Consider the following 27,565-nt stretch of genomic DNA (forward strand, 5'->3'; position numbering starts at 1 on the left):
CCCGAGGAGGGCTGCGTGGCCCCGGGAAGGCGGCAGCAGGCCTGGGAGGACATGCCCTAGCTGGCAGAGGCCAGCGAGGGGCTGGGGCCTGCACTGTTTACCACATCTCCAAACGGCACATTTAAGCAAATCCAGTCCAAAACCCCTGGAAATTTAGCTCCGCCACCTCCTTCCCCAGGCTGGGCATTGGGTGCCCTGGGAGGGCCTCACCCCAGCACTGCAGGGGTCCAGGGGTACTGGGCAGCACCTGGGCCGGCATGGCATCCTGGCTGGATGTGGATGCGTGGTAAGGACAGGACACGGTGGTACACGAGACAGGGTCCCTGCCACCCGAGCTCAGCCTCCCAGCCCACGGGAGCGCGCACACACATGCACACGTGGGCTCACACGTGCACACGTGGGCTCACACGTGCACAGGGATGCTCACACACAGGCACACACCCAGGTTTCTGGGCCCTGGGAACTGGCCTCTAGTCTCTCCAGAGGCTCCGCCTCTTGGGGGACTGTCCCTCCTCGGCCTGCCCCAGGACACCCCCCCCATTGCTCGTAGCAGGCAGTGAGACCGCAGGGGCCCAGCTCCAGAAATGGGCACCCAGGGGCCCCAAGCTCGCAGCAACAGGGTGAGGCTGGCGTGCCCCCAGCGCAGGATCCGCCCCGCCAGGCCTGCTGCCCCCTGGAGTGGCCAAGCTCCCTGCCAGGGTCTGTGGGGACAAGTGGGCAGCACGAAACGGAGGGAGCCGCCCGGCCAGCCTAGGCCCCACCAGGACACTCCCTTCTCAGGGACCTTCAATCGGCCCCATGGATCCCAGAACCTATCCTGACCTCCGCAGGCCCCGAGGGCAGGAATGCAGGCCAGAGCAGCCCTGGACTAAGCGCCTAGGTCCCCAGCGGGAACAGACGTGGATGCGCAGCCAGCTCTGGGTGACAGGGACCCGCCAGGCGCGGACCACGGGGCTGACATCCAGCTTGTCCTCCCAGGGGCCCTGGTGTGGGCACCATGCTGCCCCACCCTGGGAACTTCCAAGGGATCAGCCCACAGCCCACAGAGGTGACAAGTTTCTGGCTGCCTCCCCTCCCCTCAACCACCCACAGTGTCTCCTGGGACGGTCGCTCCCATTAGCCACCTGCCCCAAGACCCCAGCCCAGGCTGTCTGGGGTAACGTGCCGTGTCAGACTCCAGGCCTGGGAACCAGCCTCAGAAAGCCTCCCAAGATGGAGGAAGGACAGGCCTGTCACCCCTCAGGACAGGGCAAGGGGGCTCAGGTCACCATGGCCAGGGTGGGGCTGCTGGTCCTAGGAGGGGAGTGTGGCCCCAGAAGGCGCATGTCCCTGAGACCCAGCCCAGTCCTGAGGCCAAAGGTGGACCCTAGACCTGTGCGTGTAAGGTGGGGGCTATCAACCAGCACAGGTTCCGCAGGCCCTGCTCCCGAGTCTGCGAGCACTCCACAGTCGGGGGCATTTTATTTCTAGAAAAAGTGACAAGCTCTGCTTAGCCAGTACACCCAGGAGCAGGATCGCAGTGGGGCCCACGGGGCACGACCCCCTTCCCACGTGCACAGAGCCTCCAGCACCAGCCCCCCCACGGCTAATGAGGGCATGGACCACATGGGGGCCTGAGGCACTGGGGCAGCAGTGTCCACAGACGCCCCCACATGCCCCTGGACTGGAAGCGGGTGCCCGAGGTCCTCTGTCCTGGGGGAGAGCTGAGGGGCAGCAGGATGGGACTGGAGCTGTGAGAGCCCGGAGCCAGGCCTGCACGCCGCCCGCCGGCCCCCCGCCTGCCTGCCCGCAGACCCAGGGAAGGAGGGAGTGGGGAGGCGGACACAGGTGTGGACGCACTTCAGAAGCCCTTCTCGATGCTCAGGGTGCGGCGGGTGACGTGCTCCAGTTCCCCAGACACGTAGTCGGCCATGCTGATGCGATAGTGCGCCAGCATCTTCAGCATGAGCCGCAGGTTCAGCCACCACTGCTCCAGGGGCATGCGGTGCCTGCCGGCGGGGGGGGCGGCGGTCAGGGGGAGGGGCCACTCCTCAGGCTGCGGCCCCAACCCGGGCCGCACATCCCTTCCCGGGACACCTGGACGCCGGCCCTTGCCAACGCATTGAGGGATGTCAGTGGTGGTGTCTGGGGTCCCTGTCCTGCCTGGATGCCCAGGCTGCGTGTGCCCTCAGACCTGATCATCCGTTGACCCCTCACCACCTGCCCTGTCAGGAGGGGTGGGGCCTGGGGTCAGCCCTGGGCGTGGGGATGAGATGGCCCTGTGGGGTGAGGGTTCCAGTGTGGCCACACCGCTCTGCTGGCACACCCACCCCAGGGAGGGCTGAGCCCCGTGGGCCACCCCTCTTTCGAGGCACTCACTCAAAGTCAGTGTCCTTCTTGAGCTCGGTGACAGGGCTGAATGCCACCGCCTTCTTCTGCAGGCCGATCACGCAGGCTGAGTCCGCGTCGTTGGCGAACACTCGCCCTGTGGACAGGGGCACGTGCTGGCCCAGGGCCCTGCCAAGGGCAGGTCCGCCCGGGCCACCCCTCACCACGTACCCTTGCGGTAGACCGCCCGCAGCTTCTCGGACATCCAGAGAATGGCCTTCACGCCCAGCTTGGTACCATAGTTCCGGTCAAAGGGGGTGGGAGCCCCTCCCTGGAAACACAGTGGGTGAGGCCAGGGTCTGGCCTTCGCTGGGGAGGCGGCGGGCCACAGGCAGCTCCAGCCTGGGCACGAGCCCAGCAACCTGGCCCTGCAGGACCCTAGGCGAGCACCCCTGGGCAATTCTGACACCCCATCCCTCGGTCCGCAGCACCTCGGCCCCTTTCTCCACCCCTAATCCAGCCTGAAAGCCACCTCCAGAGGCCAGGCAGTGGGGTGCCTACTCACTGAGTCAGGGGGCCTCCTTGGGCCCCTGCATCCGACAGGCAGGTCCCACCCCCAGTGAGCAAAGACCTCCGGGAGAGGGGAGGCCTGAGGGCACACACAACTCTGGCTGGGAGATCCCACAGCATAGGCTTCCTGCAGGGCCCCCAGGAGACGGAGAAGGGGAGGGGTCTTGTGAGGTGGAGGCTGCCACAGGGGTCCCAGCCCTGCCCCGTCCTAGTCTGGAGGCCTCCTCTGTCTCCTTGCCTGTGCTGTGGGGTGACTCTGGTCTGGCTATGAGGCAAAAGTGGCACCTCGGCCAGGTGCCCCGTGAGGAGGGGCACAGAGAAGGGTCCTCATCCTGCCGCGTCCTCTGGGGACCCCCGGCCCACTCCCAGAAGGGGCAGGGGCCACCTTCCCGAATCCACACCCCCACCCCGCACCTGCTGCAGGTGGCCCAGGACGTTGGTCCTGCAGTCGAACACGCCCTTCCCCTCGGAGGAGTACAGGTTATACAGAAACTCCGTGGTGTAGTGTTCGTGGCTCTTCTCGTTTCTGCAAAGAGGAAGGGGGGCCCCAGCTGAGTGGCAGCCGGCTCAGGTCTCCGCCGGACGCTGAGCCCCTCTGGGCTGGGCCACAGGCTCTCGGGAAAGCTCAACCCACCCACCCCTCCCCAAGGCCCCAGCCTTGCCCCACCCAGCCGCCCCTCAGGCAGCCCTGGCCCGCAGGCTGGGGTCTGGAAGTTCCCGCCGGGACGGGGCTCACGCGGCCGCCTCACCGGAGCACCAGGCCCCTCTGGATGTCCGTCTTCATCTTCTCGGTCATGTGCTCCACGTTGGCCTGCAGGGGCGGGCGCTGGGGTGAGCGGAGTTGGGGCAGCAGCTGGAACTGCACCCCACCAACCTGAAGGCTGTGGGATTTTCCAGACTAACCAACGGGTGGGGGGGCAATGTGACCCAGGTCAGCCTGGTCCGGGGCAGGCGGGTTGGGGGTGCTGTAGGCCTGGAAGGACTGTGAGGGGTGGGGCGGGGGGCCTGTGGCCGGACCATGAGGCCGGGTGGGGCAGGCCAGGGCTGGGAGGCCACGGAAGCCACAGGGCGGAGGGCCTGCACAGTGGGGGGGTGATGGGCGCAGGGGGTCACAGGCTGGGCCTCCTTGCAGGCAGCCGACCCCCCGCCTGCTGGGTGGCGGTTCCTCAGCCTGGGCTCCCCCTCTGCCTGGCCTGCTCCCGGGTGTTTGAGGACGGCCCCCTCAGCCCCACTGGGTGGTCTGCAGCAGGGGGTGGGGGCGGGGGATCAGCTCACTTTTAAGTCCTGGATGTTGAAAGGATCCTCAAAGACGTAGGCAGCGTCGGCCCCCACAGCGATGCCAGTCACGGTGGCCAGGTAGCCGCAGTAGCCCCCCATGGTCTCCACGATGAACACACGGCGCTTGGTCCCCGAGGCCGACTGCTTGATGCGGTCGCAGCTCTAAGGGCCAGCGGCGGTCAGAGCCCTCCCCTGGGTCTGGGGAGCCGCATGGCGCAGCGGGGACCCGGGTCTCTCTCCAAAGCCAACTGACCATCGAGAGCGGCCCGGACAGCCTCACCACGCGCCCTCCGCACGCCCACACAGAATGGGGCCCTCAGTCCGGGTGGCTCTGTCCCCAAGGACAAGGGGGTGCCGCTGGCACCTGGCGCGTGGAGGCCGGGGGACGCTGCCAGGAAGCCTTCCCTGACCTCGGGCCAGGGGTACAACAGACCTCGTTTCTCATCCGCAAACAGGGAAAGAGGCTGCTGCCACTGCAGGGTGGTCTCAAACAAAAGACCAGAAGGCACATGAGGCGAGTGCCCAGCAGACGCTAATGACGCCACGACACTTGGTGACTATCCTAACTGAGCGGTTCCGCGTTTGAAAATGAAATTACAGCAGCAGGTGAAGAATTGAGGAAAGAAATAAAACAGATGAGCAGGTTGTTGGTGTCTGAACTAGGGATAAACCCCAGATTACAGACGGAGAGCAAGGTGGAAGAAAACAGCTAAAATTATGGCAAAAAGGTCCAGAACCTACAGATACAAAAAGGCTCACAGATAAGACAGAAAATGTGCCCAGAGAAAATTAGGCAAATGGTGGGAAAGAGAGTTTCCAAAAGAACCCCACAAATGGGCAACAAACGAATAGGAAAATGTTCAACCTCAGCAGAACTCAGAGCTGCAAGTTAACCTGAACACTGTCTTCCCCTGTCTGGGGAGGGGCAGGAGTACCAGGGGGAGGCGCTGTGCGCGACCCACAGCGGTGCAGGTCGGGGAGGGGACGCGTGAATCCACAGGAGACCCTGCAGGAGCATGGGGTCTGTGGGTGGGTGATGGGGGGGTTCCTCTAGTCTCTTGTTTTATTTGTGCTTTTTCCTTTAATAACATGCAGAGCCTGCCTGAGCAACATACCCCCTTCCAGCTTCAGGCCCCCCAGTACGGAGTTGCTGGCAGAAGCTGGGCTCGTGTGGGGTCACAGGCGGGGGGTCAGGAAAGGTCTAGAGTGGGTAGAGAGCACTGGGGACACGCCCACAGAGCCCAGGTGCTGTCGGCCTGCTGGGACCTCTCCAGGAAGGGGACTTCCCCCTCCCACTCCCCGTCACAACCGGAGTCTGTGGTTCCCCCCAGAGCCACGTGCGGCTGCTTCACCAAACAGAACCGTGGCCCGACGTCCACGCCACTATGCATCTCAACTACATCAACTGCAGCCCTGACCGCCGTCGCCCCTGCACCCTGGGGACCCCCGAGGCACGCCCCTCCCTGCCTCCTACAAAGCCTTGGGGGGCAGCCGGGCTCTGCCCACTCCCCACACCCCAACCCCCCGGCAGCCACTCTGGGCGCATTCTGCCCCCAGCCCGTGTGGGCGGAGAGGTCCCGGGCCCACCTCCATGGCGGCGTTGACGGCAGTGTCCGAGCCCAGGCTGAAGTCAGTGCCAGGCACGTTGTTGCTGATGGTGGCGGGCACGACGCACATCACGATGCACAGCTCCTCGTAGCGCCCGCGGGCCTCCACCAGCTGCAGCACCCCCTCGTAGGCCTGTAGGCGGTAGGGAGGGAGCTCAGGGCCCACCCTGGAGAGGCTGGGCTTGGGGGTGAGGCCGGAGGAGGGGATGGCCAGCTCCCGGGCCAGAGGCCCCCTGGGTCCTGCTCCCCTGCCTTGTGCCCGGGGCTGGGCGTCTGGACCCACCTGCCCCCACCTCCAGGGCCACGACTGGGAGCTCTGCAGCCAACGACAGGCTGTGAGACCCCCAGGAGGATGGGAAGGGGGCCCACCTGCCCTGCCTCGACACCGGTCGGCTCAGACTCCTCCGAGAAAGGACGAGAGCTGACATGCCACCCACTAGGGCTGATGAAGCACCAGCATCACACCCGCACGCCCCTCGCTGCCCAGAACTCCACCAGAGCCCTGCAGGACACCGCCTCCCGCGAGGGAGACGGAGGCGCCCCTACCCAGGCTGCCCCACCCCCACCTCCTGTGGCCAGAGCTGCCCCGCCCCCTGCTGCTCCCCCTACCCACCCCCCACCCCCGGCATTAATCTGAACTTTGTGAAGCCGTCAAGAAAGGGTAAAAACCCTCCCCAGCCCACACCACACTTACCCTGGTGGCCCCCATGTGTCCAGCTGGTCCAAGGTAACTCCCCACACATGGGGCTTCCGGGGGGGCCACCTGAAGGGCCCCACGCCCCTGGGTCCCCTCCACCCACACCTGTTCCCCTGCGGCGGCCCCTCACCTCGAAGCCACCGATGACCAGCAGGGCGTGGATGTTGTACGTGCGGAGGTTTTCCACAATCTTCTCCATGAGGCCCTTGGGCAGCGTCCTGCCAGGGAGGTAAATCAGATGGATGTGTGTGTCAGCACAGAAGGCCAGCTGGAAGGACACACATCCAGCCATGTCTGACCGTAGGAGAAAGCAGGCCGGGGACATGGCGGTGTGATTGCTGGTTGGAGATGGAAGCACCGGGGGCAGTGGGACAGAGGGCCAGGCACCCAGCTCAGGCGCCCTCGCTGGGCGCTGGCCACTGCTCCCTGCCCTCCAGACAACCTGGCTGGAGCTCCACTTCCCCCTTGGGAGGGTGCCTCCTGCAGGCGTGGGGACACCTGAGCAGCCTTCCTCTACACAGACGACCTCAAATGAGCTCTCAGCCGGAAGCCCCAAGCAGGAGGGTCTGTGTCCCGCTCTGGAAAGGCCACTGGCCAGAACGGACCTAGCCCGGGGCTAGGGAGCTGGTTTCCCTTGCAGCCCACCCCCCCCACCTGGCTGAGCCTGCACGTGGAATCTCCCACCCTCAGATGCCCACGGTGGCCATGGGACCTCGGCTGGTGGCCAGCCACTCACCTCTTGGTCCCCAGCATAGAGCCGCCACGCCCCAGCCAGCCGGCCACGTCATGCCAGCCCACTTCCTGCACCTGTAAGAGGGAGGCAGAGCTTCAGGGGGGCGAGCTGGGGACACTCGCCCACTTCCCCTCAGGTGACACACCTGTGCTCTGGGAGAGCTCATCTTTGGAGGGACAGAGGCCGTGCCAGGCACTGACCGACACACCCCAGGTCAGAGCGGGGTCTCGGGGTCCAGGCACCACCAACATGGACCCAGCTGCTCCCCCTCCCCCTTCCCTCCAGGGCGCTGAACTGGCTTTTCCCCGTGTGCCCACATCGTGAGCCTCTTGGTCTCTGTTCGTAAACAAGCCAGGACTGCCTTATAAACGACCGAAGACACAGACCCCACCACCGCAAGCCTGGTCCCCAGCCCGGCCTCAGCACGGCCGCACCTACCTGACCCTTGGCCAGGCCTTCAAAGCCGTCGTGTACGACGTACACCGTGTGGCCCTGGGAGATGCCGGAACGCACTGCCGAGCGCACGGCCGCGTTCATGCCGGCCGCAGGGGCGCCCACGTTCAGAATGGCCAAGGAGAAGTTGGTCTTCAGAGAAGGGGAGGAGACGGGAGCGTGAGCGCGGGGCTGGGGAGGGACCACTGGCCAGGACAGAAGTCAGCAGAGAGCAGCTTCCAGAAAGGGGGCCCGGGTCCTCGTGCCAGCCTGGACACCATCCAGTGACTGGACCACCCCCAGGAGTGACAAACCCCTGTCCTCCCGACTCCACAAGGCTCTGGCGAAGACCTCATGAGCTACAGTGCAGGCCCAGCTCATAACTCGCAAAGCCCTCGGCCGAGGGCAGGGGACGGACACCGGCCACTGCCGGCCAAGCGCGGCTCATGGGGCGGCAGCGGGCTCGGGCCACGGTCAGCGCCTTTCAGCAACCACCCCACGCCAGGGGTCAGAGGCAGCGCCCCAGCAAAGCCCTGCAGGAGCAGGACGGATGCAGAGGGAAGGGGCCACCGCAGCCAGGCCAAGGACACGCGAGGAAGCAGGTGATGCTGACGCAAGGACGATGGTTGATTTAACCTGATAGACTCAACACACTACCTCAGCCCGGGATCAACGTGAGAGTTACCAGCGGGCTCCTTCACAACCATCCCCCTGCTGCTCCTCAGCGCCTGCACGTGTGCGGCACAGACGGCGCACCTCCCTACACGCAGCCCCTTCCAGCACTCGGCAGCCAGGTGTGCCGGGCAGCCTGACTCCAGCCCTGATGCCCCTGGGGGTGGTCCCGCCCCAGCCGGCTCTGGGAGGGGATGTGGAGACCAGCTGCCGCCCACCCGATCAGCTTGCAGGATAAATGGGGGTGCCGGGACCCCACTGCCCAAGTTTGTCTTGATAGAACCCTTTCCTTGTCCCTGGGGATTTCAGAAAGGAACCCTGCTGTCATCTTGATTGTGAAGAGAGCCCATTTCCTGAGGCTGCAGCCCTTTTGGAAAGCGTCGTAAACACTAGCTCCCTCCTGTCCAGAGACCAGCCAGTGGGCCTGACGGTCTCCTTCAGCCATTTGATGAGCGACAGGCCAGACGCGGGCTGTTGGGACCTGCTGGTCAAGCAGAGGCCAGGCCTGCCTCTCCGCACAGCGCTCAGACCCCAGACAGAAGGGAGGGCCCCCAGCTCAGCCCGGCCAGCTCCCCGCCTCCTGGGTGCGGGCGGCAGGCAGACCCCAGCAGCCACGCAGGCGGGAAGGGGCTGCGACGTAACCAAGCGTGGGCCCTAACCCCCGCCTCACCTTCTCCTTGGAGATTTTCTGGTGCGCAAGCAGCTTATAAATGTTCCAGTTGTTCTCAAAGTTCCTGGAAAGGAAGCGGACATGCAGCCCACAGCCCACAGCCCACAGCTCAGCACAGCTCAGCCACCAAGGAGCCAGGCTCGGCGCAGCCCCAATCCCCACCCTCGTCTGGGCGCCATCGCTGGGCGGTGGAGACCCCTGGGAACATACGCTCCCAATGCCTCTCAGCAAAGCAGGTGCCCGCGTCCGGCCTGGGTGGGGTCGGGGAGCATGACCACGGGAACCACGGGAACCAGACCTGCAGGCCAGCCGACCTCCAGGACAGCCTCCGCTGCCTCGTTCTGCGGGACTCCCCCTTCCCCCTCCCCCCAGGTGCGCTCCGTGTCACTCCCTGTGCTATGTCCCTCACCCCCGCCCTGCAGGCCCTGCCCTGAGCGGTGGATCCACGCAGCCTGCCTGCTTCCCCGCGCAGGGACGGTCGGGCTCGTCGCTCCCGCTCCACCTCACGCTGCGCGGCCCGTGCCCTAGGAGGAGGGGCTCAGAGCGCCAGCTCCGCAGGTGGACGTGTCCTGCTGTCAGGGGCGGCTCTGTGCGAGCCACGCGGGAGTCTGCCAGGGACCTCGCTGAGCAGACAGCCGCCCAGCGCCAGGGCCACTAGGCCCTCACCTGCCGCGCAACTGGATGGCCTCGTCGAACCTCTTCTCATCCATGGCCTTCTGCACCTCCTTGGTCTGAAAGCAAAGAAGCGCGGGCTGGAGGAGGTGGCCTGGCGCCCACAGCTGAGCCCACCTCAGGGCCTGTCACAGACCAGCTGGGCAGCCGGGTCCTCCCCTCCCCAGGGGGGATCCCTGGGCCTCACTCCTCCTAGGAGCAAAGAGTGAGGCTGCTCTGCCCCAGCTGTGGGCCCCCCAAACCTGCAGAGTGGGAGCCAGCATCCCCACCCCGCCAGCCTCTCAGCCTCCTTCTGCCCTCCCCTCCTCTCTGCGTTCCCGTGGTTCCTGCTCTGATCACATCAAATGTCCCAGTGGCTCTGGCCCCCGCTCCCCCTTTGCCCTCCCATCCTGGTCCCAGTGCACCCCTGCCTAGTTTGCAAGGCCTGTCCCAGGCCACCGACTCTGGGAAGCTAAGTGACTTTGGCTCTCCCTTGGCCCCCCCAGTTCCCCCTGGCTGCCCTCCCCACCTCAGACCCCCCAGGTTCCCTGCAGCACCCACATCTCCCTTGGGGCTGTTTGCACCTCGGAAGCACCTTGGGGATGTGCTCACACCGCCCTCCCCGACCTGGACAGCAGGCCTTGGACACCGAGGCCCCTGGGTGGAGGCACGACAGGAGGTGGCGACGTGCGCGGCCCGCTCCAGTAACACCGAGGGGGATGCGTGGGAGGGGCTCTCGCAGCAGGCCTGTTGGCAGGGCCCTGAGAGGCCTGGAGGGACTGCAGCTCTGGGGCTCCAGGGGGTAGGGGCAGAGCACAGCCGAGCTCTGAGGCCCTGGGCAGCCTCCCTCAGGAGCCCCCATCCCGGGCGGGCTGGTGCTCACCATCTGCACACATTCCATGAGGGGCAGCCGCACCGACTGGTTCCCCGAGAGGCTGACCACGCAGGCCGGCGTGTCGGGCGTGGCCTCCAGCAGCGCCATCACGGCCTCCATGCCCATCTTGCTGCTCTGCGCGGGGAGGGGGAGGGCAGGGCTCAGGCAGGTGCACCCACTACTCCCAGCCTCGTGCACAGGGCCCCGGGCAGACGCACAAGCCCTCAGCTCTCAGAGCCCCACCCCATCACACACACGCTAGAAGATTCTAAAATAATTAGCACCGTTTACAGTGACCATCCCTCACGATAGCCCCTGGGCACCATCTCAGGGGGCCTCAGCCAGCCCCACGAGGAGGGCGTGGCCACGCACCCCAGCTGCCGCCGTGGGGCTGGGCTGGGCTGGGCTGGGCTGGCTGGGCTGGAGCTGAGTTCTTTCCGCTGTGACAGCCTTCCTCGCTGGAGGCTCCTTTGTCACTGCTGCCCTGGCGTGTGCGCAAATCTGGGCGTGGGCCAGCAGGCCAGGCAGCTTAAACAGGTGAGGACTGCCCTCCGTGGGGACAAACCCAAACACAGGTCCCAGCACAGCCAACGGGAACAGACAGGTGCAGGAGAGAGCGAGGCCCACAGCACCGGCTCTGCTCAGTGAGACAGCTGGCCGGTCTGCTGCCTCCGGCCATGCCCGCTGGCCTCACCCCCGCCTCCTGGGCACCAACTGGTCAGCTGTGCGTCAGGAACAGCCTTGGAAGACAAGCTCCTGTGTACCCCGGGATCACCGTGTGACGGCTCCTCTCCTTAATGCACCCACTGTGTGCTGGTGTCGCCCCCGAGACTGGGCTGGGGACCAGCACTGGGCCCATCTCCTCTGATGGCTCATTGTCTCCGACCCAGGCCTCGGGGGTCTCCACCAGCATTCACAAAACCGGCAGGCCAGGCTGATCTCCAGCCACCAGGGGAGGCCCCAGACCCATTCTGGCACCCGGCAGCCACATCCCTGCGCCAGGCCTGGTGGAGGGCCAGCGCTTGGCCGCTCTGTCTCAGGCCCCTCAGGAGGCTCCTTGAATGCAACCCTGGGGCTTCACAGAGGGGGCAGAGGGTGACTGGCCAGGTTGGACAGGCCCCCTCCGAGATCAGTGTCCCCACTGCTCCACGCAGGATGGAAGATGAGCTGAGGCCTCCTGGGAAAGGTCAGCCCAGCAGCTCCCCCAGGCCCACGCCAGTCGTCTGGCCTCACACCAGCACAGTGGCCCGGGCACAGCTCCCCCACCCCCAGGTGACCAGCACTCACGCTCAGGCCCTTTACCACCTTGGGGCCCTCCTGGCTCCAGACCCTATCTCCCTGTGGCTGCACCGTGATTCGCACCCAGCAGAGGGTGAGGTGGGACCAGTAATCAGGATGGCGAAGGCACTCGAGCCAGGATCCAGCACCCAGGCCCTGAGAGGCAAGGCTCCCAGGCCACAGGCCAGACCCAGAACTGGACGTCAGACCCACGGGGCCCGCTGCTCCTTCCACCCTCCTTCCTCCAGGACCAGCCAAAGCCATCACCAAGAGGGGCAGGGCCTCGGCTACCGGGCCTCAGTCTCACCCAAGAGCACCAGCAAAAATGAAAAACCGCTCACACTCAGTCGTGGACCCACGCCCACCCATGCACCCACGCCCAGGGCCACCTACCAGGACACGATCAAATGCCGAGGGGGTCCCTCCCCTCTGCACGTGGCCCAGCACCGTCACACGCGTGTCGAAGCCCAGCCTCTGGACCACCAGCTGCTCATTGGGACAAAGAGATGGGGGTCCTGGAGTTCGCTGCCCCACCCCCACCGACCTGCCACCCCATGGCCCCCAACCTTCTCTGATCCTCTCCCCAACACTGCCTCAGGGATTTTGGGATGTTGGCCCCCCAGGGACCCCACAGAGTCAGTCCAGGGTTCACCTGTACATCGTGTGTGTAGCGCCTGGTTCCACGTGACTGTGCAGACGTGTGTTTCTGTGTCAGTTTGAGGATGTGTTTCCACAGGCGCGTGTGTGTGTGCGCTCCTGTGTGAACGTGATGTTTCCACGTCAGTCTGAGTGTGTTTCCGTGTACCTGGGTGTGTGCTTCTGTGCGAGCGTGTGGGGGTGTGTTTCCGTGTGAGCTGTGAGTGTGTGCGCCCACGCGTGTGTGGGTTGCGGGAGCACATCATGGTCTGCAGCCCCTGCAGGTCCGGCCCCGCCAGGCACAGCAGCGCGAAGCCCAAGGCACAGGGATCGGCAGACGGGCCGGCTCCTGGCAGCACTTGGCCAGGGACGCAAGGCCAGGACGGGCGGCCAAAGTGAAGGGCACAGAGGCTCCCGGGGCTGCGCCTCACTCTGGGATGCAGGCCCAGGGCCCTGGGGCAGAACCTGGTCACAGGGAGAAAGGCTTCCCCGAAAACCCAGTTGTTCTGTTGTGAATCTGGTACCAGATAGGCAGTGGGCACTCCTGTCACTGGGGGCCAGTAGGGGCTGGACCCTGTCACTGGGACACTGTTGGAGAACTGGACAAGGCTTTTGGTGGGGAATGTTCTGAATGAAGACTGGGAACCGGAGGGTTGGGGGCCCCCAACAGGTGGGGGCCACACCTCAGCCTTGGGGGCCCAGGGCTTCTCAGGGAGCCCCAGTGCACCCACCCCACATCTGGCAATCGCTGGGAGTGAGGAAACTCCTCCCAGGAGCCTCCTCCCTGTGGAAGCCAGGGGTGGGGCCCCAGCACGAGCACCTGGGGACTGGAGATAAAAGGGAGCCCCTACTGAGGCCCCGTCCACCCCATGCACCCCGGGCCCCCGACTCACGTCCTTCACGTAGCGGGAGGAGATGGGCTGCCCGTGGCGGTCGATGGCGCCCTCCGCGATGATGATGATGTTCAGTCGGGACCCTCGGCTCCGAGTCTGGGTCAGAGACGCCCCAGCGCTCAGCCACCCGCCTGAAGACACCTGCCCCAGACATGGCCGCCACCCGCAAGCCCTCCCTGGGTCCCACCTCAGGGGTCATGTGGGCCAGGGGCAAGGGGTGCGCTGCGATGGGGGAGCCAGGACCCCCTGTCCCTCCCGGGGGTGGGGCTGGGGAGGGGGAGCTTCAGGGGGCCGGGGGGCTCCTCCTCCCCCTCCCCCTCCCGCGGCTGAGGGAAGGCGCCCTACATCAGCTGGGGGTGAACAAATTAGCGTTACTTATTACCTGCTGCAAACACAAATCTTTTTGGGAATTTTAAAGAGCTTCTTACTTATTTCCTCAAGAAACGTTTGAGGGTGTCACTCTGACCCACCAGCCCCACGTTTGCCCCACAGCACCCGAAGAGCCTTAGAGAGAAAGACAGGGTCAGAGCAGCTCCTACGAGGTTTGGGTGCGAAGAAAGGGGGAACGGGGGGGTGGAGGGCTGCCTGGAGGAGGTGGCGCTGGTGCAGTGAAGTGAGACAGCCAGAGACAGGGCTGCAGGCGGAGCAGAAGAGCCTGTACCTCCCTCAGCCTCACTCGGCAGCCCAGGAGGTGAGCAGGGCAGAGGGTGACACCTGAACGTAACAGGTGGGGAACCTGAGGCTCCGGGAAGCCCAGGGAGGTCCTGAGGGCCTTACACAGAGCAGGCAAGAGCCAGCGTGTGCAGCCCTGGGTCCAGGCCGCCTCCAGGGAGCTCGGCCCAGAGCTCGCAGTGAAAGAGCCGAGGCCGAGGTCAGCCAGGGGCATCAGGGCCAGGACCGGGCCCAGCGCCTGGGCCGCGAGGACTCCAGCCAAGGGGAGGGCAGGGGCCTCTGGCCAGCTTCACCCACTCGGCTCGGCTCAGCCCTACCCCTGGTTCCACTGGGGAAGGTTCCAGGAGCCGGTAAAGACCCTCAGCCCCTCCCCTGCCCTGCGTAGGGATGCACAGCCCTGGGGGGAGGGGAGAGTAGCATCTGGTAGTGGATGGGAGTGGTGCCACCGCCTGGCCACAGGGACGCTCCAGGGCCGGCCCCAGCCCCGCCCACCCGCCTCCCTCAGAAGGCCTCCCCGCCCCCTCAGACCTCCCAGGACTCAAAACAAAGGGGCCAGCCCCCGGCAGCCTCCATGCTCAGTGTGCCCTTGGGCCGGGGCATACAGGACACTGTGGGTGGGCACAGCCCCTCAGGGCCCCAGACTGGGCCTCAGTGGGAACTTGGGTGCACAATCCCAGGGGCTCCCCTGCCCTGAATGCAGATCACAGCTCTCAAACCCCTGGCCCCCCCATCTGAAGGCACCTCTCTCTCCCAGGGCAGCACCTCCCCCTACCCTGTCATGGCCGTCCTGTCTACCGCTGAGCCCGGGCCTAGCCGAGGGGCCCCCTGCCCTGGTTGAGGGGTCCCAGGAGTCCCCAGGGCAGAGTACCTGCCTGTTCTGTCCCAGAGCCCCCAACTCCACCTCGAGGGGCCCAGAGAGCCGCGTCCCAGGCACCCGTCTCAGGCACCCTGCCCGTCCACCCTGGATGAAGCCTCAGCCGCCCACCCACTCCTGCCTCCACAGCCCACTCTGGGTCTCTTCAGCTGGAGCCACCTGTCCCTGTCCCTGCCTGCCCATCTTCACAAGGCCACCTCCCCCAGCTCAGGCTCAGTGATCACAGCCTCCCTGGGAAGCCAACTTGACCACATCCCTGATTCTGCCCCTTCCCCTGCATCAACACTGACCACACAGAGCCAAGCCTCGAGCAGTGGCCTGAGTGTTCTCGGCCCCCTCTGCCCTCGGAGGCGGGCCCCCAGGCATGTGCATCGCAGTCAGCACCGAACCCATCCCCACTCCTCACTGGGGCCGCCCCCAGAGGGACACCTGCAGGTGCTTGCTGAACCAGAGTGAAGACGGCCCAGCCAGAGCTGGCCGCACCATCCCAGTGACACTGCTCCAGGACACCTGCTCTCTGGGAAGAGACCTTAGCGCTCACCTCACCAAGCCTCTCGCACATGAAGTTCTCCCAGCCATCCTCAGGGGGGGCCTCCGGGAATGAAGAGCCAGTCAGCCCCCGAGGCCAGGGCGGACACCAGGGCCAGGTACCTGGAGGAGCAGGAGGGATGGGGATTGAGTGGGGTGGGCCACAGACTCCGGACCCTGGGTCTCGGGGGAGGTACATCTCTGAGCTGCATCCAGCCCCAGAGTCAGGACTCCCCACACCCCCAGCTCTCACACCTACAGCGTTAAGTGAACACCTGCTATGTGCCAGCCACCAGGGAGGTGCCAAGCCTCTACTCCCACTCCCCCAAAGCCACGGGCCCCCCAGCTCACCAGGGCAGCCCCCTTACCCGCAGTGTCGTCCCATCACCTCCAGCACGAAGGTCCTCTGATGGCTGTGGACGCGGAAAGGGCAGATGGCATCAGTGCCCAGCACCGCTGAGCTGAGCTGAGCTGAGCTGCGAGTCCGGGCCTCCCACGGCCCCACCTCTGCCAAGGGAATGCCCAGGAGACACCAAGGACAAGGGAGCAGCCCGAGGACAGGCAGCCTCTGTCACTCAAGGGCGGCCAGGCCTCTGCACCAAGAGCCACCTGTCGGGCTCAGAACCGGCTTCAGGCTGCTTTTCCCTGACCTGCTCCTGAGGCTGAAAGCCTCTTGCCTTGCATGGGGCTGGCCTCACCAGCCACTAGCCGGGGACCCCTGGCGGAGTCACCACGGCCCCAGGGCCGTAGGCAGCCTGTCAGAGCCGGCTGCACTGCTGGGGCTCGGGGCAGCCTGACAGGCTGGGGACCCTAATCCCAAGCCCCTGTGCTCACCCCACTATGCATCACCCCCCAGCCAGGTAGGTAGTCAGTACAGACTCCCAGAGACAGAATTACGCAGACAGCGCAGAGCAGCGGCCTCGCCCCTTCACCGGGAGACGGGCCCCTGAGCTCGCCTGCCGGGCGGCGGCCGGGCACTGGGTGCTGCGGGCCCCGCTCACCTCTGGGCGGTGGTGGTGATGGCATCAATGACCTCCATGATGCGGTGCAGGGCCGAGTCTGTGCCAATGGTCATGTCGGTGCCGCAGAAGTCGTTATCGATGGAGCCCACCAGCCCAGCGATGTTCAGGTGCGAGTAGGTCTGAGCCGTGCTTTCTGAGATCTTGCCTGGAGAAAGAGGAGCCGGGGTGGGCTGCAGCCTCACCGCTCCTACCCGGCTCCCTCGGCCACCATACACAGCTCGAGACCTCTACCCCGATCCGCACCCCCAGCCCACCCAGCAGTGCAGCCTGGTCAGGTCCTAAGGCTCTGGTCCCCCTCCCCAGGTCCAGCAGTGGGACTCCCGGGGAGCCAGGGGAGCAGCGGGGGCAGTAGCTGAACTTTTGATACCGAGTGCAGACTCACCACCTGACCAGGAGACCTCCGGGGAGCCTCAAAGAGTGCACCCCTCGTCTCCAGGTCCCCCACGAGTGGCACGGAACTGACCAAGCTCCAAGAGATCACTTTCCAACCCAAAGACCCTGGAACTTTGTGTCTAAAGTTATTAAATTTTAACTATTACACTTCTGCAAACTGGCAAGTCCGTAACCCACATCCAGGAATCACACTTAGCGCTGGTGAGTCCACCTGGGAGCTGCCATCCAGCCCTAGGGGGACAGCACTGCCTGCGGGTCCCTGACGCTGAGACCCCGGGGCCTCGAGCTCACTGACCTCACTCCCCGCCAAACCAGGCCCTCAGCTCGGGGAGCCGTCTAGGGTAGACCCGGCCTTGGGCCAGGACAGGACCCCTCCTCCCAGCTGGCAGCCAGGCAACGTCTTGCCTGCCTCCACTCCTGCCTGCTCCCCAGCTAAAGGCGCTCTGTCCGGGCTCGGATGCGGACCCACCTTCCTTCAGCAGCTCCTCCAGCAGGCTGCCCCACTCGCTGCGGAAGATGTTGGCGCCCGTGAGGCTGCCATCCCCACCGATGACACACAGGTTAGTGATGCCACGCTGCACGAGATTGTAGGCCGCAGCCAGGCGGCCCTCCCGCGTGGTGAAGGCCTTGCAGCGGGCGCTGCCAATAACGGTGCCGCCCTGCATGGAGGAGAGGGAGCCTGCACCAGCGGGGACCAGAGAGATCCCGTTACTGGGCAGACGGGGACTGGGGGACCCAGAAGGGCTGTGCCCCCCTGGGTCTGTCCTGTGTGTGTCCGTGTGTCCCTCTGTGTGTCTGTGTGTCTCTGGGCGTGTCTGTGTCCCTCTGGGTCTGTCCTGTGTGTGTCCGTGTCTCCCTCTTAGTCACCAACCACAGCCTCACCAGTTGGATGATGTTGGAGACACTGAGCCAGTTGGCCGGCTTGATGTTCTCGCCTCCTTCCACGAGGCCCTCGTAGCCCTGAAACCGAGAGGACAGCATGAGATGGGCGCACACAGCAACCAGACAGCACCATCGATGGAAGCAGGACCGGTGGAACCTCAGCCAAAACCCCATCCGGCAGGAAGTGGGCCCAGGGGCCCCGACCGCCAAGGCCCCTCTACCCCAGGGCCCGGGTCACCCAGAGTCAGGGGCTATCAAGGGAGAGACGGGGGCCCCCAAACGGGCCTTCCGGAGCCCCTCTGCAGGGCCTGCAGGACGGTTTACCATGCAGCGTAACTCCTGTCAAGGGCAGCCCCCTTGATGAGTGACCACGAGCCACACCGGGCCACCACGCCAGGGATGGAAACAGAAGCAGCCCAGCAGGCCCCCTGCCCTGCCGGGACCTCCCCTCACAGAAGCGCCCGCAGCCCACCTCCCAAGGGCATTGACTGGATGCGGAAATGACAGCGCAGCACCCGCTCTGTGTCTGGCTCCCCTCACCAGGCCGGTGTCTGCGAGGCCCCAAGGGGCGTGGGCAGCAGTGTCTACACTCGCTGCCGTGCGGGAGGCCTCTGTGCGGGCCCACGTTTACTGATCTGTCCCCTGTCAATGGACATTCCCAAGGGATCCAGTTTGGGGCTATTGGAAATAATGCTGCTAAAGACACACGTCTCGCAGGAAAGGGCTCCTGGGTTGCTGGGTGTGGGACCAGCCACCAACGGCACGGCCATACGTGCTTGAGATGACCTCCTCGCCTATTGGCAACGCGGTGGGGCCTCTGGGCGCTCAGCCCCACGGAGCCAGGCTGTGCTGGTCTCCACCATGGAGGCTGTGTGTGGTCCCTGCAGGTGGTTCTCCCTGAGCCTCTTCCCTATGGCCCCCTGGACAGCCTCGGCCAGACAGGCTGCCCCAGCGCCCTGCCTGTCTCGTCTATCGTGTTCCTGACCCCTTTCTGTTAGCAGGCGTTCTTTATACAGTCTGGAGACAGAACACACGCTTTCACAAATGGTGAGAAGACACAGCACCACCGAGCCGAGATGAGCAAGGCCGCCTCCTCCACGCAGGCCTCCCCAACCCCTCCATGAGCCACCGCTGCTGCCTGGGGCTCGGCTCTGGGCATCTGCTCTGTGACCCACCTTCTCTCCTACCACCCTTGTCATTCGGTCACGGGGCCTGCAGCTCCTGGGCAGCGAGGCCTGGGGGCAGGCGGGGCAGATGCTCCCGCCCTTGGGGGAGGGGGTAGGAAGCAGGCCTCGGAGAAGGTTCCCGGGGCCAAAGGACGGCCCTCCACCTGAAGGACCATCAAGCCACCTTCTCCAACTCAGGCCAGGCCTCGTCCCCCCTCTCCCTCTGGTCAGGATTTCGGCCACGAGGACGAACACCACCCCCCGCCTCCCCGTATGGAAAAGCGGGAGAAAACCTGAAGCCCCACAGCAGGCACGGCCCGGTGCGGGCTGTCCTGCCTGCAGCCCCAGGGTTGGGCACAGAGCCCGCGCACGGGGCAGCCCGACCCCAGCCCCACTGTGCACCCCGGCAGTCCCCAGAGACCCCGACAAGCTAGGGGTCTCCCAGCTGGAGTCGAAGCTTCACGGACACACCCTCCTTTCCTGGCCCGGGAAACTTCGAGAATGTCTTCACGAACCTCCATCCATTTTGTGTCGCTCCTCCCCTCTCCCCTCTCCCCTCCTTCTGCCTTCTCCACTCCTGCCTGGACAGGAACCCTGGCAGCCTCAGAACGGGCTGCAGTCCCAGCGCCCTTCCCGCAGCCGGCCTTGTGTCAGCTCTGATCTCTGAGCTCTAAGCCACAGGTGAATAAAAACAGCCCCATTCACCGAGCCCGTCTCAGGGTCAGGGCTGTGAAAAGTGCCTTTACTCTCAACATTGCACTAGCTTTCGTGCCCTCACCTCCCCACTTCAAAGAAGAAGAAATGGACGGTCAGGGAGGTGAAGGGATGCCCCATCACATGTGTACGACCTCCGGGAGCCGGGCATTAGGCCCTCCCCTCCCTGATTGGAGGCCACTTGTCCACAAAACTAGGCCACTCTCTGAAGAATCTCACCCTGTCCTCCAGAAGGTTCTACACCATTATCAGGGCGAGGGTCCCACCTGTCCAGCTCCTGAGGCCACAGGTCCCTGAGACTCTGAAGATAAGTGCTTCCCAAACATGACCTAGGGCCTTGCAGGGTCCTGGCCATCGAAGCCGGTCTGAGGGTCCAGATCCTGTGGGAGGGTAGGGCCTCCAGAACATTCAGGCAGCCCCGTACAGCCAGGGCTGGCGGGGAAGGGCCTGACCTGGGCCAGGGCAAAGGGACAGGACTCGGACACGCCCAAGGTGGGAGGAGGGAAGCTCCGGAAGGAGCAGAGTAGGGGGTTCACTACATTCTAGTAAAGCAACGAAACAAAGTACAAAGCACAAGAGAATTCTAGGGCATGTGTACTCGCGCATGCGCACGCATACGCATACGTGTGCCCCAAATGGAGACAGGGATTTGTGGGGGAGGGACTGGGGGAGATACAAAGCAAAGTGGGCAGCATCTGTGGCCAGGATGAGATGGAACAATGATACTCTGTTGCTTTATGCAAGGAGACTACTTGCTGTAAACAGTTTGAGGGTAACTGCAAACTCAGGTTTAGGTAATGAGGACGTGAGAGGGCTGGGGATCAGGTCGGGGTGAGGTCCCGGGCCTCCCAGGAGGCAGCTTCATGCCCTCCTCTCTCAAGTGACACACCCAACCACAAGTCCCCAGGCTGGAGGGCGGGCTCCCCACCACCATCCCGGAGCAGGGCTGGCCCCACCCCACCCGTCTGTCCTGACCAGCCTCTCTCTGGGCCTGGGCCTCAGGGATTGAACAATGACAATGACTGTGCTGGGACAGGATCGACCATCCTTCCTCCCTCCCCCACGCCTCACCCCCCTCCTCCCCCTGCTCCCGGCCAGAGCACGCAGCCCACCCAGCACCTTACCTCGTAGATGAGGAAGACCTTGGCCCCCACGTAAATGCCCATGCGCGTGACAGCTCGAACGGCGGCATTCATGCCTGCGAGGGAGCAGGGAGACGCCCGTCAGTGGAGACTTGGGGTGTCGGGGCCCTGGACCTTCGCTCCCCGCATCTCAGGGGACACTGAGCCAGGAGCCCAAGCCCAGCACAGGGCGAACCCCACCCCAGTGTCATTCCAGCTTCCAAGCATTTGGAAATAAGCTGCCCAGGAAGGTCCCCACCTGGACTGGATTCCTCCAGAGTCTGGAGAACAGGCAGGTGCAAACCTGCCACATTGTGTCTGGCCTCAGCCTGCCTCGTGCTCACTTGTGGCCCCTGCTGCTCAGCACCACACCCCTCCTACTCCTGTGACCAGACCCTGACCTGGGGGAATCTCAGCAAGTCGGGTGTACGACCCCAGGATGAAAGAGGAGACAGGTGGGACACAGGGGGCAGCAGCCTTCCAAACCCACCCTCAGCCTCTGCTGGACTCTGGGCCACCACACTGGGGGGCAGCTCAGGGGATACCTGAAAGTCAGTGTCCCTTGGCCCTGGGGCCATAAACCCCCTGCCCCACGGCCTGGAGAGTGGCCTTCATAGAACAAGGAAGGACAACACCCCCCCCCCTAAGGCTAGGGTCTGGGACTGTTGGTGTTGCCGAATATCGTGTTCCAGCTCAGTTGTGAACAGCTACCTGAATCCAGGCGAGAGACCAAACAGCCCTCGGACAGACGGAGAACTCAGGCTTGTTACACCAAAAGGCCCACAGGAGTTAACACTCCAAGCTCTGGACCCGTCTGTAGGGTTACACCGGCTTTTATAAGCTGCCAGTTTACACTTTGCAACATCATATGCAAATGAGGTATAAGGAAAGTTGACTAATTAAGAACAAGCTTTGTAGAAATGGACCAATTAGGAGGGCGAGAAATAACCAATCAGAAGTGAGCTCCATGCAAATGAAGTACTACAAATGGACCAATCAGAAGTTAGGGAAATGAACCAATCAGGAGTTAGGGAAATAACTAATCAGGAGTGAAGGAAATAACCAATCAGAAGTGAGCTCAGGGAACCAATAGAATTTTAGGCGTAAGTAAGCCGTTTCAGAGGCAAAAAGTGAGATACAGCCTCTGAGCCAGGGAACCGGATGGTGCTGGCAGGAGAGTAGTGGCCCTGCCTGTCTTTTTATGGGGCTTCCTGCCTCACTGGGGGGGGTCTGGCGGCCTCCGGCAGTCAGCTAAATGGCCTCATGCACACCGGGGCCACCAGGCTCGGGGGTCACCTCGCTTCCTTGACCCCTGGCCCCAGCCCCTGTCTACAGCAGCTACCCTGCAGTATAGGCTTCCTGGAAAGACAGACAATCGTGGGGCAGGAAGAGAGCGCAGCTCACAAGAAATACTCAAAAGAGTCCAATGGAACCTCACTCCCGTTTCCTTGCAGGTCAGTTCCCGCGGGCCTGGCCCATAGTAGGGCTCACAAGGCACAACCCGAGGAAGCCCCATGGGCGGCCCCACGGGGGACAGGTGCACCAGCAGTAGCCCAACGCGGCAGCCCCTGCTGCTGTCTGAGGGTGGGACGGGGCCTCCAGGTGGCCTGACGCGCACAGCTGCAGCCCCCTCAAGCCCAGAGAATGCTAGGTCAGATACCAGGTCAGATGCCAGGTGGGTGGCCCTGTGCGGGCACCCGGGGCAGGCCCAGCCCCCACCCTGACTGCCACCTGGCAGGGGGCCATGGCTGAGGCCTGGGAATCAGCAGCTGGAGGCAATTTGCCTCAAACCTTTCCTGTCACAAAAGCTATCAGTGGGACGGGCAGGACAGACACTGGTCTTCAAGAGGAAGAAAGTTGGCCAAGGCCACCCACCCCAGGTCCCAGCCTCTGATGCCAGGTCTGGGGGTCCGATCACAGAGGTGACCTGTGCTCAGTCTCGCCCCGGGGACCACCCCTGCTCCCCCGCCTTCCTCCCGCAGGCCTGGCCCAGAGCCCACACTCACATCCTGTGGTCTGTCCCCAGGCTGGGAAAGCCCTTACCTGCCCTCCGGGCCCCCTGAGCTGGTGGAGGGGCAGTTCCTAGCAGCTTGGGCATCCTGCAGGAGTGCTGTCACCCACAGGATCCCTAGAGCATGCGTGGTCCACATGGTGACCCCAACTCGATGACTCTCGACCATTACCCTGATTACACAAGTCTCACCCTGTCTCCAGCCTGGAGGCAGGGCCCAGGGAGTGAGCAGCTCTCAGACAAGGCATTGAGGGCTGGACAGCAGTGAGAACCTCAGGAAGAGCTCTGCAGGAAGAGCCTCTCCCAGGGCAGGCCCACGGCCCACAGCTCCAGGCCCACAGCTCCTGGCCCACAGCCCATGGCTCCCGGCCTACGGCCCTAGCTCCTGGCCCAGGGCTCCAAGCCCACAGCCCACAGCTCCCGGCCCACGGCCCACAGCTCCCGGCCCGTGGCCTACAGCTCTCGGCCCACAGCTCCCAGCCCATGACTCCCTGCCCACGGCCAATGGCTCCCGGCCCACGGCTCCTGGCCCACGGCCCACAGCTTCCAGCCCAAGGCTCCCGGCACATAGCTCCTGGGAAGTCAGCTGGGGAATTTGCCACTATCCTCATTCTGCAGATGAGAAATCCCAGCAGGTGAGGGCAGGGCCAGGGTCAGTGGAGCACAGAGGCCAGACGGACCCTGAGCTGGCCATGCCCATGGCTTACACACCTGCCTTTAGCAAGAAAATCCCATTTCTAAAGAAAGCATAAATGTCTCTCATCTCCCAAAGGGATGGAAGTGGGGTTGCAGAAATCGAAGTTAAGGGCAGGAGCCCAGAGAGTGCACCCCACATACATACTCCCAGACAGCTGGGCTGCCCCCAGAACCTAAATCTGAAGGGCCGAAAGTCCTGCTGCCTGAGGCCAGGGGGCTGTGAGCTGCACTCTCCTTGCCCTGCCTGCCCTCCTTGCCCTGCCTGCCCTCCCGGCCCTGCCTGCCCTCGCGGCCCCTGCCAGATGAGATGAAACAGCTGCAGTGCTGCCCCCACCCCCCAGCGCCCCTCAGCAGGCTCTGGGTCCTGCAGAAGCATCCGGCCACCTCTTGGGCCTTGGCCAGCCGAGGCTTTTCACTCTCAGGTATCTGCTGGGGTGAGGCCACTTGGGGCTCAAGGTCCAAGCCCCGCCTCTGGGAGCAGGAGGGAGGCCAGCAGTTCCGGGTGGGTGAGGAGAGAGGGTGGGGACAGGGGGGGCAGCGGCCAGGAGACCCAGGCCACCGTCCAACCAGAGGTCATGGCCATCCCACTAGCCAGCCTGGAGGCCTTGTCCGGAGCCCCAAGGACAGCAGAGGGCCCCAGGCTTAAGGTACTGTTTGCAGTCTCGTGGCAGAGAGCAAATGACCATATTACACTCTCAAATCTTGGAAAGGAATTGTACCAGCTGCCATGGAGACAGAGGCCTAAGGGCGTGGGTTTCCTTGCCTAGTAAACCTCACTGTAAGCTGCCTTCCTTAAAAGAGCCTATTTAGTTGCCTTTAATCTGCTTTTCTTTCTCGAAATAACCCTGGGCAGCAGCCATAAGCCCCGAGGGTCAGAGGAGCAGGCAGGAGAAAAGCTGCAGCTGACGGACCACGCCTCGACCCTTGACCCTTGACCCTCAACACGTCACCCTCACCCTCCAGCAGGCCAGGGAGACTGCAACTGAGGACCTCCTGCTGGAGGAAATTGACATCACAAACTGATGTCTGAGGAGGACGTGTTTGTCCCTAAGGTGAATTTTCATCACAATTAGCTTCTGGAAAAGCCAAACGGACAGGAAAGAGGTGAGCCTGAGAGGACATGCGGTCCAGCAGGTCAGCATCTAATTGTCAGCTGATGTGAAGACGCAGAGCCAGGCAGGGACAGACAAGATGGGGAGGGAGCCCTCACCTGCAAACACAGGCCATCACCAGCTACACTGAGCAGCCTGGAAAAGGCCGGTCCTGGGTGCTACTGAGGGACAGGGCTGGGGCCACCCAGGGCCAAGACCCAGGGGGTCAATGGAGGGGGAGCTGGGCTGTTTTACAGCCTTGTAGTCACTTTTGTACAAAGTAACATCCTTGAACAACAACTGCCTTTCCTCAACTCACAGATGGGCACTCTGGCCAACAGGAAGGGCAGAGGACATGGCTTCTGGGCTGGCTGGAAGGAACCTGTCCGGTGGCTCATCCTGGCCTCTCCCCACTGCTTACAGAAGGGGAAACTGGGGCCCGAGGGAAGTGCTCGGGTCAAATCACAGAGCTGGTCCAGGCTGGCCCAACCAGGATAGGGTCTGGCCCTCCATGCCATGAGGCTGGCTGGTTTTCACTCGTTCCAACAAACGCAGACTAGCATCTGGGAGGCAAGCGCACATCAGGGTGGATACCCATTCTCTGCAGCTGCTGTCGGCCCCGCACCCACATGGGAGAGCACACAAGGGAGGGCCCATGTGGCACCAGCAGGTCCCAAAAGGTCAGCCTTATCTGGAAGGCACTGAGGACCCCTGAGGGCAAACTGGGAACCCACCGTCTGGAGCCAGGTCCCCAGAGTGGTGCAAGCAAGAGTGAGTGGGCCCAGGGCAGACACCCACTGGCTGGCTTTCAGAACTTACAAACCAGAAAGGCTCCCTACCCCGCAGAGAGCTAGCTGGCCCTCATCTTCCTCCAGGCCTCGGTCCCAGCCCTAAACTGGGGAAGCTGGCGGAGTCCTCCTCTCTCAAAGCCCCAACCAGAAAATCATGGTGACAGCCGCTAGGGGAATAGGGAAGCAAGGACACCTGCAGGAGGTGAGGTGGCTGCTGGTCAGCCCAGCCGGTGGTACGCTGACGGCCACACTCCGAGGCATCCAGGAAGCACTGCCTGTTCTGTGTGGGGCTCCAGGGCAGGGCTGGCCAAGTGGAGACCCGCAGGTCAGACAGGCTCTGCCCTCAGCTGGCCCACCTGCCGGGATGGCAGCACTGCACCTCCACGCTCCCTCACCCTATTTGGCCTGTGCAGGGGGGAGGGGGCACGCCTGCCCACCGGGCTCCGCACCTCTGCACCTCTGCCTACACGCCCTTGTTCATCAAGCCCAGCCCTCCCTCCAGCGCTGCTGTCTCCCCTGTGCAGACGGCAGCCTGGGGTCTGGCAGCCTGGGGTGGAGACCCGGAGCCGCACGAGGCAGGGAGAGGGGCCTTGCCTCCGAGAGGACCTCTCTGGAGAGGCGGGTCTAGCCCTCTCACTTCCCGGGATCCAGTCTCAGGGATGATGCTTCCGCAAGACCACCTTCTCCACCAGCTCTCCTCCCGCGGCCCCGCCCACTGGCCATGCTCTGAGAGGGAGCCGTCATCCCCCAGCAACAGGCAGCCAGTGCTCTGGCCATGCGGGGTTGTGGACGTGCAGCAGAGCACAGTGCCCGCCCTGCCAGGTCCAGAGGGCTCAGCTCGAACCCGCGGGAGGCCTCCCGCCTCGCAGCAGGCCGCGATGCAGACAGTGGCTGACTCGTCTGACTCAGTCCCCCCACCTGGGTTGCCCCTTGTGAGAGCCGCTTCCTCCGACCTCTTCCCCTCTGACCTCTTCCCCGCTTCTGAGTGGGGAACAGGGGAGTCTGGGGCCTGAGGCAGGGAGAGGAGGTGTGTGTCTACACTCCTGATCTGGAAGGAGGCAGACCCCGCCCAGCCGTGCAGCCCAAGGGTGCGGGCTGGGTTTCTTCCAGGCCTGCTCCCTGGGCTACTTAAGGTCTTTCCTGGGGTTCAAGGTGTGTGGTGTGGCCAGGCCCAGGCCCAACAGGTGCCACATTGGTCATCCCCAGAGAGAGGCACTGGAGAGCAGCAGTCAGGCCCCCAGGAGGGGGCTGCCAGGATAGACCCACAAGAGGGGCACTCACCCAGCTCTGCCAGGTCCTGGCTGTAGGATGCTGGGCAGGCCACCGGGAAGGCCATCTTTGGCTTCCCCTGTACAAGCCCGGTTAGAACAGGTCTGCACTGAGGAAAAATGCCCCAGAGCCACCCTGGAGGCGGTGGTTTGGGGGAAGCACTGTGCCCCCAGGTTGCGCTTCAGAACCAGGAAGAGCGGGCTCTAGGCCTGCGGGGACCTGCTCAGAACCTCAGCGACCTCCGCTTGGCGTTGCCTCCAGGAAATGGGCTCCCGACAACAGCCACCGGGGAAGGGGTGTGGGCAGCGCCCGGGGCGGCAGGGGCGCTGAGAGCGTCTCGTCCCGCCACGGCCGGCCGCGCAGTCACACCCCCGGCGGGCGGGGCGCAGAGGCCGTGGTGGGTGGCACGTACGCAGGCCCGGACTCGTCCGGGTGGGTTCGGGACAGGGACCTGGATGGGCACGAGGAGGCGGCGGAAAGCGCAGCCCCGCAGGAGGACCTGCTGGTCGCGCGCCGCAGGCCCCGGCTGAGGGTGGCGGGCGCGCCCCAGGGCCCTGGGGACAGGCAGAACCCCCGCCCGCAGGCGACCGGCCGCGTGCCCTCGCCCACCTTGCGCATCGCCGCCGCTGGTCAGCACGCCGATGGCCTTGCCGGCCCCGGACATCCGCAGCTTCTCCAGATCCACGGTGGCCATGGCGGCGCCGACTCGGCCGCGCTCGCTCTGCCGCCCGAGCCGCCGCTGTCGCCGGTCCCGCCCCGCGCCCTGCGCTCCGCCCCGGCGCCGGGTGAGGTCACCGCTGGCCACGAGGGCGGGGCGCGGGGCGGGGCCGACGCGCCCGCGTGGCTGTCCCGGGGTCCGGGGCGCGCACCCGCCACCTGGCCGTCCGCGGCGGCCGCACCTGGGCCTCGGGCCCACTGAGCCAGAATTTTAGTTCAAGTTTCCAGACCTGTTCGGTCTGATCCAGGACCGCGTTCGTGGAGCGTGCGCAGTCCAGCTGTCCAGGTCTGCTCGTCACAACCGGCGGCAGAGCCAGTCG

At 64.5% G+C, this 27,565-nt stretch overlaps 1 protein-coding gene and 1 long non-coding RNA gene across 2 annotated transcripts; one reads left to right on the forward strand and one right to left on the reverse strand.

Annotated features, from left to right (window-relative positions):
* Nucleotides 1-1,409: 1,409 nt before the first annotated feature.
* Nucleotides 1,410-27,294, reverse strand: PFKL (phosphofructokinase, liver type). The gene is given in 23 exon segments (XM_032493847.1): nt 1,410-1,988; nt 2,359-2,464; nt 2,539-2,638; nt 3,292-3,403; nt 3,627-3,688; nt 4,153-4,317; nt 5,743-5,895; nt 6,590-6,677; nt 7,196-7,266; nt 7,631-7,777; nt 8,967-9,030; nt 9,633-9,697; nt 10,501-10,626; nt 12,163-12,255; nt 13,299-13,394; nt 15,386-15,442; nt 15,444-15,495; nt 15,741-15,785; nt 16,374-16,539; nt 17,257-17,446; nt 17,670-17,747; nt 20,674-20,747; nt 27,138-27,294. Coding segments are annotated over 23 exon segments (2,343 nt in total). The 5' UTR covers nt 27,223-27,294; the 3' UTR covers nt 1,410-1,840.
* On the forward strand, nt 3,603-4,800 carry LOC116667831. Its single transcript, XR_004324929.1, has 2 exons — nt 3,603-3,708; nt 4,611-4,800. It is a non-coding gene; the product is annotated as an uncharacterized LOC116667831 (long non-coding RNA).
* Nucleotides 27,295-27,565: the final 271 nt, after the last annotated feature.

The sequence above is a fragment of the Camelus ferus genome, chromosome 1 (assembly GCF_009834535.1).
Source record: "Camelus ferus isolate YT-003-E chromosome 1, BCGSAC_Cfer_1.0, whole genome shotgun sequence".
NCBI classification, from domain to species: Eukaryota; Metazoa; Chordata; class Mammalia; order Artiodactyla; family Camelidae; genus Camelus; species Camelus ferus.